The sequence below is a fragment of the Sus scrofa genome, chromosome 1, assembly GCF_000003025.6.
Source record: "Sus scrofa isolate TJ Tabasco breed Duroc chromosome 1, Sscrofa11.1, whole genome shotgun sequence".
Classification (NCBI taxonomy): domain Eukaryota; kingdom Metazoa; phylum Chordata; class Mammalia; order Artiodactyla; family Suidae; genus Sus; species Sus scrofa.
The window spans coordinates 37,696,915-37,709,635 of record NC_010443.5 but is presented as its reverse complement, the minus strand read 5'-3'; the positions used below and the strand labels follow the sequence as shown (position 1 = coordinate 37,709,635).

Here is a 12,721-nt window from a genome sequence, read left to right as displayed (position 1 = left end):
CAACAGCAGGATTACAAAATTTATTCACATTTCATCTTGGTGTACATACATGTGCTCTATTTTGGTTTTTAAAATCTATACCAGAGCTATACCTATAGCCCTACTACCCTTAGGTTTTGGTTAGTAGAAAAGAAAAAAATAAGGTTAGTCCATTCAAATACAGTCATTTTAGGAGTTCCCTTCGTGGCTCAACAGTCAATGAACCTGACGAGGAACCATGAGGATGCAGGTTCGGTCCCTGGCCTCACTCAGTGGGTTAAGAATCTGGGGTTGCTGTGGCTGTGGTGGAGGTTACAGATGCAGCTTGGATCCCATGTTGCTGTGGCTGTGGTGTAGGTCTGCAGCTGTAGCTCCAATTCGAGCCCTAGCCTGGGAACTTCCATATGCTGCAGGTGTGGCCCTAAAAAGAAAAAAAAAAAAAATGCAGTCATTTTAAAACCCCTTTAAGTAGTACTCAGTTCCTCAGTAAAATTACCCTCTAGCTCAGATTTCTCCTTTTTCAACTCCTCTTTCCCTTGTCCCAGCCAAGGGGGTGTCTGGTGTAGGGAAGCAGGAAAGATCCGTGTAGTGCCTTGTATTCTTCCCTGGGTTTTTGAGCAGGGAAGTGCAGAATATCTCACTTCATAAAGTTTATGTACCTTCCGCTTGAAAAGTAGATACTACCTGATGGATACAGGAAGGTCTGTCCTTCCCTAAATTCACTGGAAGTTACCCAATTCATGTATCAATGAAAATGGACTTTGAACTTTTTTCCTTCCTAGAATAAAGGAAGATACTACAGATATTTGCTGTCCTGAAAAGTCTTAAGTGCCTGGAACTATTGTGTGTTCCCTGGCACACATCATCTCACACTGTCAGGAGAGGATAAGATGGAGAGTTTGGATTCTTGCTAGATTTGATCAGTATCGGTTCCTGGGCCGGACTAAGTTGGGGAGAAGACCAGAATATCTTAAGGTTCCTACTGTGGCTCTTCCCTAGCCCCCGGTCCAGGCAGGCAGCTTACCTTCTGGACCCATCTCTTAAAATTGTGCATAGAGTTGCTGCTGATTCCTTATCTAGACAGTTATCCTAGAACCTTGACCAAAGCTATATCAGCCACATGTAAACATGCATATTTACTCGTAGACATAAATGGCAGTGTTTAAAACCTTTTAAATGACCTACTTAACATGGTTGTACCAAGAATATAGAGATATTCTCATAAGTTGTTGATGTTTGCATAGATCTAGCACCACCTTTCTAGGTAATAATAAGGCAGGAAGTTTCAAAATGTCCATGGCCTTTGCCTCTGTGATCCAATGTATAGGAAATCATCAAGATTTTGCCTGGTGACTTGGCAAGGAGATGTTTGTTGCAGTTCCCCAATAAACAGGATAAATTGTCAGTCATACTTGAGACAAAATACTGTGAACCGTCAAAAATAAATATAGGTAGATATGGTTTTTTTTTGGCCATGCCATGGCATGTGGAAGTTCCCGGGCCAGGGATCAAATCCACGCCATAGCTGCAACCTGAGCCACAGCAGTGACAATGCTGGGTATTAGATATAAAGGATATTCATGTAATCCTGTTGAAAAGGTAAATCAAATTCCCAACAGTAAATGTATAAAAATATGTACAAGAAAAGGTCTATGTTTACATAGACGAACTACCCAAAAGGATGAACCAAAATGATAATTATTTCTGGATAGCGTATTAGTAATTTTAATGAAAAATAGATAATTTTATTATCTTCTACAATGAACAGGTATTACTTACGAAAAATAAAATGATTTGGCACTGAAACTGGTCTCCCCACTCCTCAGAGGAAGCTGAGATCCTGAATTTATCATAGCCTTCTTTTCTTTGTAATTTTATTACTAAAACAGTATTTTATTTAGTTGTATGTGCTTTAGGGCATCACATAAGTGGAATTATACTCTTTATTCTTCTGCAACTTGTGTTTTTCACACAGTATCTTGTTTCTGAGTTTCATCTATGTGGTGTATATGGCTGAATTCATTCATTTCACTGTTTTCAAGTCTTTCTGGTGTAAATGCACCACGATGTACTTATATATTTTCTTGTTGATGGACTTTTGCTGACTTACAGTTTTTTGCTACCATAAAAATCCTTATTAATGACGTCAAGTGCTCCTATATGAGTGTCTTAAGTATATCCATAAATGCGGAATACTGGATTGTAGGGTGTGAGAATGTTCAACTTTACTAGATAATGATAAATTATTTTTTCAAGTTATTTGTATCTATTTATGTTCTTTCCAATGGTGTGTGAAAGTTTCCATCCTCTACTTAGTCATCAACTTCCAGTAACTTCAGATTTTTAACTTTTTGCTAATCTGGTAGGTTTGAAATGATTTAGTTTGTATTTCCTGGAACATCAGTGAGACTGAGTATGTTATTCAGGGTTTATTAACCTTTCGTGATTTCTCCTGTAAAGAATGTCTTTGAGTCTTTTGGCCCATGTTCCTATTGAGTCTTTTTGACAGTGGCCATTCCAACATGAGTGAGGTGATAACTCATTCTTAATCTTAAGCATTCTTTCATGATTTGCCCTTTTTTGTGTCTTAAGAAATCTCTTCTTACTCAGAGGTTCGTAAAGCTCTCTCTTGTCTTCTAAAATGTTTATAATTTAATCTCTGTGAATGGTGTGAAGAGGTCCAGTTTTATTTTTTCTATGTGATAACTTTGTGTTCCAGGACAATTTATTAAAAGACCTTCCTTTCTCCAGAGACGTACACATGCCAGCCCTGTCATAACTTATGTTGTAAATGAAGCTTCCATACGTGTATGCACCTGTTTCCTGGGTTTTCCAGAGAACATGCATTTGAGTTGTCCAGACACTTCGATTTCTACTAGGGAACCTCTTTATTTATTTATTTATTTACTAATAAAGCATTTTTCTCACATGACAAGCCAGAAGCTCAGGGTCAATCTGCAGCACAATGGTGTCATCAAGAGCCCAGGTGCTCCCATGTCCCTCTGCCAGAGGCAGTGTGGCTGTGCTATTTCCTCATGGCTGCAGCTGCTCCAGGGTCCATAGCTGCATATTTCCACGTAGAAGTGGAAACTAGTTTTAATATCCTCTTATCTCAAGGTTCTTTTGGGAGAATCTGGGAGTTTGTGAATTTTCAGGGGAAGCACTTTTGGGCCTGGCCATTGTGTCAAGGCAGGCGATTTGCCTTGCCGATCCCTGTGGGGAGCAAAGGTATTTATTTCCAGTTCATCTTATTCTCTGGGTGCAGCCCTTTGAGGATGCAGATTTATGTAAGGGTCTCACCATAAATGCCCCTACTGGCATGGCCCTGGGCTTTGTCTTCTGCCCCCTGCACCCCATGGGACAGTGAAGATCGAGGTGGGATTCATCTGGGTGGCATATGTAGAACTAATGGAAACTTTTGTTTACATCTCTAACTTCTCACTTTCAGTTGGTTTTTGGGACTCTCAGTATTCTTGGCCACCCTCATGGCATATGGATGTTCCCGGGCCAAGGATCAGATCTGAGCCAGAGCTTCAGCCTGCACCAGAGCTGCAGCAATGCTGGATGCTTAACCCACTGTGCCCGGCTGGGGATCAAACCAGTGCCTCCACTCAGACAAGCCAATTGTTAATCCACTACACCACAGGGAAAACTCCAGATTCTTAGTATTCTTTATTTTTCTTGACAGCTCATCACACATTTAGAAACTTGTTTTTTTTTTTCTGGAATTTTTAGTTGTATTTTGGTGGGAGGGTTGGTCAGAGTATCTATTCCTCCAGACTGTGGAACTTCAAGTTGGCTGAATTCACTTTTAAAATCGCATTACGTTTTACCCATCTTGCCTAAAGGTTTGTTGGAGACGGAACCACTGCAAGGAAGAGATGAAGACACAGTAGCCAGTGCTGACTTCTCTAGCATGCTCTCTGAGGAGGAAAAAGAGGAGCTAAAGGCAGAACTAGTTCAGGTAGGTTTAGTAATCTTACTGTTGCTATGTCTATCTCCGGATCCTGACAGTTATTAGAAGTTTGATGTAAGTTCCATATTACAGTTATGTTGTCTTTGATTTAATAAAATGTAATAAGTAATGGAGGGCAAGGTGATTAATTTTTCCATGGAATTTTGCAATGCTAATAGGCTCTTTTCCATTGGTTGCCATAGGAAAGCAAATGGTTATGTTGCTTAGGCAACAATAATTGTTGTAAATATGCACCTCTTGTTCTTTTAGTATCACAAAGCTAGGGGGGACCATAAATCACTTACAAACCCAATGGAATTCCTTCAAGACCTTGGTACAGGTACAAGCTGCTTTTTTAAGAGCAGTTTTTGTTTTAGGTCAGCAACTCAGTTCAACAAATACTTTGAAATGAGTTATTCTTATAATGAAAAACTCAATCATAGAAGCAACTAATTTATGAAGTTGACGTGCTCTTTTTCAGAAGAACAAAGCTCTGGGGTAGAAGGGATGGCTATGATGACTGTAGGCTTCATTAGGTCTTGCGTAGTTGCCGTGGACCTAGAGATGAGGCGGGTGCCTGGCTCGTTGTGAAGACAATTCTTTGTTCAAGCCATTTGTTTTAGGAGCCATTCATCCTTAAATCCTTGGCTCAGGAGCATTTACATTGTAGGAAGAAAGGGCAAGAGAAAGGGAGCTTCTCAAGTTGAATAAGCAGTGGTGTAAGAGGGGAAGAATTTCTGGCTCAGAAGGCAGGAAGCTCCTGGTCCAGTTAGAAAGAAGCAAGGCTTTGGCCTCCCTGCTCTGGCCTCTTCTACAGGCTGGAAACACAGTTTTTTTTGGCTTTTTGCCTTTTCTAGGGCCACACCTGCGGCATATGGAGGTTCCTAGGCTAGGGGTCTAATCGGAGCTGTAGCCACCAGCCTACACCAGAGCCCCAGCAACTCAGGATCCGAGCCACATCTGCGATCTACACCACAGTGCACAGCAACGCCGGATCCTTAACCCACTGAGCAGGCCAGAGATCGAACGCACAACCTCATGGTTCCTAGTCGGATTTGTTAACCACTGAGCCACAACAGAAACTCCATGGAAACACAGCTTTAAATTAAGCTTCACTTGACCCTCACCCTGCTTTGTCCACTCCAGACTCTCCAAGCTCTAAGGTTTGGATAGTATCTTAATAATAGTAAAGACATTTCGGGTGCTTTCATAAGACACACTCTAAAATAACTTTCCTGATAAAATAAAAGAGCAGCTTGTTCTTCTAGACCAGCAGAAATTATTTTAATAAGGACAGTGCCTCAGATCAAAGAGTCTAGTTCTTTAGCTGGGTCTATCTGTGGCCAGTGATCCAGAACCATCTCATTTACTTCAGATTGGCCACCCCTGCCTCAGTGCACAGACCAAAATCAGCCTCAACTGAGAATGTGCTAGCTCCACATTTTCTTAAGGCCTGGAATCCTAGATCATGACTTGGTCATGTCAGTTGTGGTGTCCAAAGTTATGCTCTGCAGACTGGTGTCAGTAACTGATGCTAAATTGAAATTTAACTCCATCCCTGTTATTGTCCAAGTTGAAGTTCACATGCATCTCTGCAACAGACCAAGTTTTATAAAATGTCTTGATTTTTCTGGGTTCTGGGATTATTGTGCTCTCTCTCTCTCTATGTGTGTGTGTGTGTGTGTGTGTGTGCGCGCGCGCGTGTGTGCGTATAGATATGTATACATACATCCATGTTTTTTGTATGTGTGCAGTCTATATTTTCTAAATTTTCAACAAGGAGCTGTATTACTTTTATAATCAGGAAAACAGTAAGCCTTGGTTCTCAGTGGATGCCGCATGAATATTAAAAAGAAACAGTGTTTTCGGAAATTTTTGTCTCACTTGGCCACATTAATAATCATCCAGCATGTCTCATTCCTAAGGCTTTCTGAGCCAGACTTCTGAAAATAATGCCAAACTCCTTGTTGCTGTGTTTCACATTATAAGGATTGATGTTTTCATCCTTTAGGGTGCATTAGCCTCCATTCCTCCTACATCTTATTCCTCTACGATGAAGAGGCACCCTGTCTTGCCAAAGGTGACAGCATGACCTCCGGGGACACTGGGCTCAGCTGTGGGCCTCAGGCCCAGCGAAAAGCAAAGGAAGGGTATCCTAGCTACTTCCCCTCTTCACATTTCTTCTCCCTCCACCTCAGGCCACTTCTGCTTTATGCTCATTCTATTTTTAAATCCATTTTTTCTGTCCTTTTACAAGTGTGCACACTTGTGCACACGCATGCATATACACACATATCAAATCAGGTTCTTTCAGATCACATATGCATTCAGATCACCTCGGACGCTAGGGCTCTCTTGTATTGAGGGCACTCAGAGCCCCACCTCAGTGGTCCCTTAGTTGCCCTGTAAAGAACTGGGACATCTTGGGATAGCTCAGCCTCTCTGCCTCAGTTCTCCACAGATATTCTTCCTGAACCACTGGGCACAAGCAACCCCTCTCTGTTTGAGCGACAATCCTATAGGGTCTATTAGTTGCTTGGATCATAGGACACCTACCTCACAGGCCCGCCAATTAGATTGCTTCTGAGTCAGGCAGTCAGTTGTGGCCAAGATCCAAAGCAAAAGCTTTGTGTAGGAGGGCTTCTCACATCTGCCTGCTTTGCTTAAAGGGATCTTGGGGTGTGCCCTGCACCCGTTTCCTCTTCTGTACACCCTTCTCCCTGGTTTCCTCAGATTCCCCTATAGTCTGCTGGCTGTGCTGGATGTCCCCTCGACATCACTTTACCCTGCCCTGTTTTGTGGTTTACTCTTCCATGAGGATGCCCTTTGACTTCAGGAGAGCCTCTAACTCCATTCACCCACACAGCCAGCATGTTGTTGTGCTTACCAAGTACTAGCAGTAGGAAGACCTGTCCTTATGGAGAGAGAGAGAGACATAAAATAAGCCCATGTTTTCCAAGAGACTACATCTTAGACAATGTCTGCATTTTAACAAGGAATCTGTCATGAACACAGCTCAGTTTTGGGTTTGTTATTGCAGTCATGCAGCAGCAGTATGTGTATTTTGAAAAGTTTCATCCGCGCAAGGCCAGTCTCACTTCTGATCTGCTGCCGTGGTTTGTGCACAGAAAGTGTCCAGTTATGATTCAGAATTAACTTGAATCCCTTTATAGCGCCAGCAAATATTTATATTTGTAAATATCATAAGTAGAATATAGTTTTTTGTTTCATTTTATTTTAACAAGTCTTGTCAATATATAAAGAAATATTTTGTTTCAGATATTTGTTCTCATTGGTCTTATTACCAGCTGCTCCTAACATCTTTTCTGAGGTGTTTACACATAGATTCTGTCCGGGGGGGGGGGGGTTCCACTCTCTCCCTTTTAATAGACTTACTGGGTGTTTCTATGTTACTAAATCCAACTCCCACTTTCATTTCGCTAAGCTGCATCTTATGCTTGGTATTCCATAAGGTGGCTTGTCTTTTGAAAAGGATGAAGTGTTTGCATTAGTGCGGCAAATGTACAATAATATAACCATCAAGTATGGCCAGTGTTCCCTAGACAAAGTGACTCAAGAGAGTGGCTATTAATAGGAGTAGGAAAAATAACAGGCAGAGTTGTCAAGCCTCTTTTGGCTATTCCCTCTTCTTTTGGTGTGTGGCTCCTCAAGAAAACAGAGTGCCCTCAGCCACCCGTCTCTGAGACTTACAAAGATGTGCCCTAGGCTCTTCCTTCTCCTCTCAGTTTTTTCCTTCAAGATTTCCTTTCTTTTTGCACTGAGCTTAGTGACCAACTAAAGCCTTCATAATGAGTAGGGTCTTATTGTAACATCCCTCCCTGTTAATCAGCGTCTCCAAAGAAACAGAACCAATGGGAAGTTTATAGGTAGCTAGAAAGAGGTTTACTACTAGGACTTGACTGATGTGATTCTGAAGTCTGGCAAGTCCCAAGAACCACAGTCACCAAGCTGGAGACTCTGGGGAGCCAGTGGCATAGCTCCAGTTTGAAGACCCAGCAAGAGCTGGTGTTGCAGTTTGAATCTGAAGGCAGGGGAGAAGAAGAAGAAAAAAAAAAAAAAAAAAAAAAAGGCAATGTCCAAGCTCAAAAGAAAGCAGTCAGGCAGATAACTTTTACTTAAGGGAGGGGTAGCTTTTTTGTTCCGTTCAGGCCTTTGATTGATGGAATGAGGAGGCCCACCGCTTTGGGAGAGCAGTCTGCTTTACTCAGTCTGCCAATTAAATGGTCACCTCACACATAGTCACCCTCAAACACACATCCAGAAAAATGTTTGACCAAATGTCTGGACACCTCATGGCCTATCACACCCTCTTAGATATTATCTGCATTTTAATCTTAATTCTTCTGTACTCTTAGCCAAGACAGGCATAGCTGAGAGAAGAGACAAGACTTGAGGTAGTGTGTGCAAGAGACCATGCTCTTACTCTTAAACATCATAGTGATAATTAATAGTTCATAAAAGTATTTCTTTTTCTGCATTTAAGTTAGGTATTTTATGTAACAGAGCAGATTACATAGAAAAGTAAGTTTTTAGTCTTTCTAATATAAATTTCATATTGAAGCTAATTCATTAATTTACATATTTTTGCATTTTTATTGCGATAAATTGATATAAAATTGACTATTTTAAATTAAACCATTCCGTGGCATTTAGTACACTTACAGTGTTGTGTAACCACCGCCTCTATCTGGCTCCAAAACATTTCGCTAAGCAGTTGCTTCCCATTTTCTCTTCTTCTCTGCAGCCATCAGCCTGTATTCTCTCTCTGTGGATTTAGCTATTCTGGTTATTTCATATAAATGGAGTCTTGCAATAGGTGATCTTTTGTGTCTGGCTTCTTTCACTAAACCTGGTGTGTGAGGGTCATCTGTGTTATAGCATATATCACTACTTCATTCCTTTCGAGGACTGAAAAAGACTCCATTTTATGTATATATTGAGATTTGTTTATCTCTCCATGCTTTGATGAGAATTTGGGTTGCTTCTACCTTTTGGTTATTGTAAATTGTGCTGTTATGAACATGCACGTACGTGTATTTGTTTGAGCACCTGTTCTCAGTTCCCTGGGGAAGACACTAGGAATAAAAGTGTTGGGGCATATGGTAATTCCATGTTTAACTTTTTGAGAAACTGCCAGACTGTTTCCACAGTGGCTGAACTGTTTTTCACTCCCACCAGCGATGTACGAAGGATTCTATTTCTCCACATCTTCACCAACACTTATATTTCTGTTCATTCGTATTTAAGTAATTAAAGTTAAGTATCTAATCTTGTGCATAAATCTTTATCTTACAAGGAGATCTTCTAGGGGATCAAGAAACCAAAGAACCAGACTATTAGTTTCCAATGAAGACATGATTAATTTAAAATTAAAGGGGAAAGGAAATCTTAAATACTTTAAGTAATGATGTACCTGCACTTAATACTTTAATTAATGATTTACGTGCACTTCAGCTCATTCCAAAATGAATTTGATGTGGATTAGAGAGGTACTTACAATGTAGAATTTGGGTACTACCTGCATCCGACTATCTGGGGGTACTTGTTAAATATTTTGTGTAGATCGTCCTCACCAAATTTGAGACATCAGAATCTCAGGCCATTAAAAAGGGCCTCCTTCTGGAATCTGCATTTTAAATATGTTCTCTCAGTGACTTTTATATAAATTGAAGTTGAGAACCACTGGTGTAACTAGGACAAAAATTCTCATCAGTCAAATAAGACATTGAGTCTCACTAGCGTCGTCACATGAAGTGTTTGTGATTCAAGGCCTTTCTGCTGTGGCAGAATTCCCTGCTCTGCAGAAAGAGATGAGATTGGTCATTTTCTTTTCTTTTTTTTTTTTTTGTCTTTTGTCTTTTTGTCGTTGTTGTTGTTGTTGTTGCTATTTCTTGGGCCGCTCCCTCGGCATATGGAGGTTCCCAGGCTCGGGGTTGAATCAGAGCTGTAGCCGCTGGCCTACGCCAGAGCCACAGCAACACAGGATCCGAGCCGCGTCTGCAACCTACACCACAGCTCACGGCAACGCCGGATCATTAACCCACTGAGCAAGGGCAGGGACCGAACCCGCAACCTCATGGTTCCTAGTCGGATTCGTTAACCACTGCGCCACGACGGGAACTCCCTGAGATTGGTCATTTTCAACCATGCAAGTTAATGTAATTTAAGATTATCTGTTTTTTTCACCTTCTGGGATTTGCTTAATAGCTATTTTGGCCTATATTTAGATCACTGATAAATAAATGAAAGCTTTACGAACTAAGTCTTAAACATTTTATTGTAATGATGAGAGTTCCATCATAGAACGTGAGAATAGACCCAAATGAATAACTGAGTTCATGTTTCCATCATTACAAGTCTTTTCTCTACAAATGCCTTCTAATATGTGCTTCAATTTTTAAGTTATTAAGTGTAGGATTATATATTTCTTTAGGGTGATGCTTGGTAAATTGATCACTTTGATGTTTCCCTTTTTTTGGGATCATGGGATTCATTAGAAAACTATGAATTCTTTACCCGTTCCTCCCACTCCCAAATAACCAATGAATATCCTACTGTCCTCCCTAATTTTTTTTAGGCTACTTATGAAAGTTCTCAGGCTAGGGGTTGAATCAGAGCTACAAGCTGCAAGCCTACATCACAGCCATAGCAATGCTGGATCCGAGCCGCGTCTGCAACCTACACCACAGCTCATAGCAACGCTGGATCCTTAACCCACTGAGCAAGGGCAGGGATTGAACCTGCATCCTTATGGATACTAGTCAGGTTCCACTGAGCCACAAGAGGAACTCCCTGTTCCCCCAATTTTGAATAAATTTCTAAAGTTCCATAGATATGAGGTTGAGAATATCAAGATGTTTAAAACTTTACATCTTTATTTTCTTTTTGCAAGTTAAAATCCACCCCCCCCTTTTTTTCACACATTGGAAACTACAACAATACCTGATATATCCACAAAACCAGATTCCCAGTAATTTCAGTCACTCTAACACACTGTTTATCCAAAAGAAAGCAGAAAAAGTCATTTCTAATGTAGAATAAAAGGCTTGCATAAAGCCCAAATATTTTCTGTGGTAAGTGAGCTAGAGATACAACCTTAAGAAATCTTGGGCAGCAGATTAAATGCAGAACACATTGACAAAGATGAAAGAGTGGAATATAACATGAGAGGAAAGGGATAGAACAATTTGATTTTTAATGATGGTGTGCTCTCATTTGATGGAGAGACTAAAAACCTGGTCCCTGTTGATAACCCTTGAGTATACATTCCTTTTGCAGCAATGAGTGTATGTCTGCATACTGAAGACTCTTGCTCATCAAGAAAAGATAGCAGGAGTTCCCGTCGTGGCGCAGTGGTTAACGAATCCGACTAGGAACCATGAGGTTGCGGGTTCGGTCCCTGCCCTTGCTCAGTGGGTTAACGATCCGGCGTTGCCGTGAGCTGTGGTGTAGGTTGCAGACGCGGCTCGGATCCCGCGTTGCTGTGGCTCTGGTGTAGGCTGGTGGCTACAGCTCCGATTCAACCCCTAGCCTGGGAACCTCCATATGCCGCAGGAGCGGCGCAAGAAATAGCAACAATAATAACAACAACAACAACAACAAAAGAGACAAAAGACAAAAAAAAAAAAAAAAAAGAAAAGATAGCAATATAATGCTATTGATTATAGCATGTTTATGGAATGTGAGAGCCATCTTAGAAAGACTTTAGAAAGATTTCCATGAGCATACAAAAAGCCTCCATAACTGTAAAAAATGGATAATGTTAGATTGCTAGTACATTTTGATGATACTAAAAGCTCTGAGATGTTGTTGTTTTCTACTAGAATATTTTTCATTCAGTATTTCTGCCTGCTTTGCTTATTTGATTTTCTGTAAATATGAAGGTTTTCAGTGCTGTTCCTGTCTGTTCACCATTGAGGTAAAATCATCCTTGCACTAGTAAGAAAAGACTAATTTTTGCAAAAGTAGATGTTGAGATGTTTTTCTAGCAGCTATGTCTCTGGTGACCCAAGGAGTACATTTGCAAGATGATTGACAGGATTTATAATGTGATTTTGTGGTTAGAAGTAGTTAGAATGTAAATGAGACATAGATGCTCCCTAAAAAAAAAAGTAATCTAGGTAAGTGTCAGGCTTATTTTTTTTACCTCCATGCATGTGGACCAGTGATTATGTACTAATGATTCTCTTCTGGCTTCGGAAAGAAAGTCACAAATATTTCTTTTCAGAAAAGAAAGATGTAAATTTAAGCCATATTACCAGGGCAATATGTTAAAAATGTGACAATGGAATAAAATACGATAACTGGAATTAAACAGTTTGAGAAGGTTCAAAATTGTTTTCACAAAATATAACAACACTGTCTAAAGTCTGGGTATTTTATAGAACTCCTTTGTTAGAATTTAGATTCACAAGAGCAATTTTTTCATGACTTATTTATTTTTTAACTGGAAGTTTATACCTTTTGATCACCTTCACCTATTTCATTCACCTCCCACCCCTTGCCTCTGGCAACCACTAGTCTGTTCTCTTTATCTATGAGCTTGGTTGTTTTTTAAGATTCTACATATAAATGAGATTGTACCACCATATGGTATTTGTCTTTATCTGACTTCTTTTTAGCAAAACATCCTCAAGGCACCCATGTTGTAAATGGCAAGATTTGCTTCGTGGGGTTTTTTGGGTTTTTTTGTTTGTTTTTTTTTTTTGGTCTTTTTTTTAGGGCCACACCCACGGCACATGGATGTTCCCAGGCTAGGGGTCCAAT

The 12,721-nt window shown here is 40.4% G+C and overlaps 1 protein-coding gene across 6 annotated transcripts in view; it reads left to right on the top strand.

Moving 5' to 3' along the window:
• Positions 1-12,721, top strand: part of TPD52L1 (tumor protein D52 like 1) — a 94,195-nt gene that overhangs the window by 52,035 nt on the left and 29,439 nt on the right. For all 6 annotated transcript variants that reach the window (XM_021088707.1, XM_021088718.1, XM_021088700.1 and 3 more), the window contains exon 2: positions 3,828-3,943. In XM_021088707.1, the coding sequence (XP_020944366.1) occupies positions 3,828-3,943 (116 nt within the window). The remainder of the gene's footprint in view (positions 1-3,827; positions 3,944-12,721) is intronic.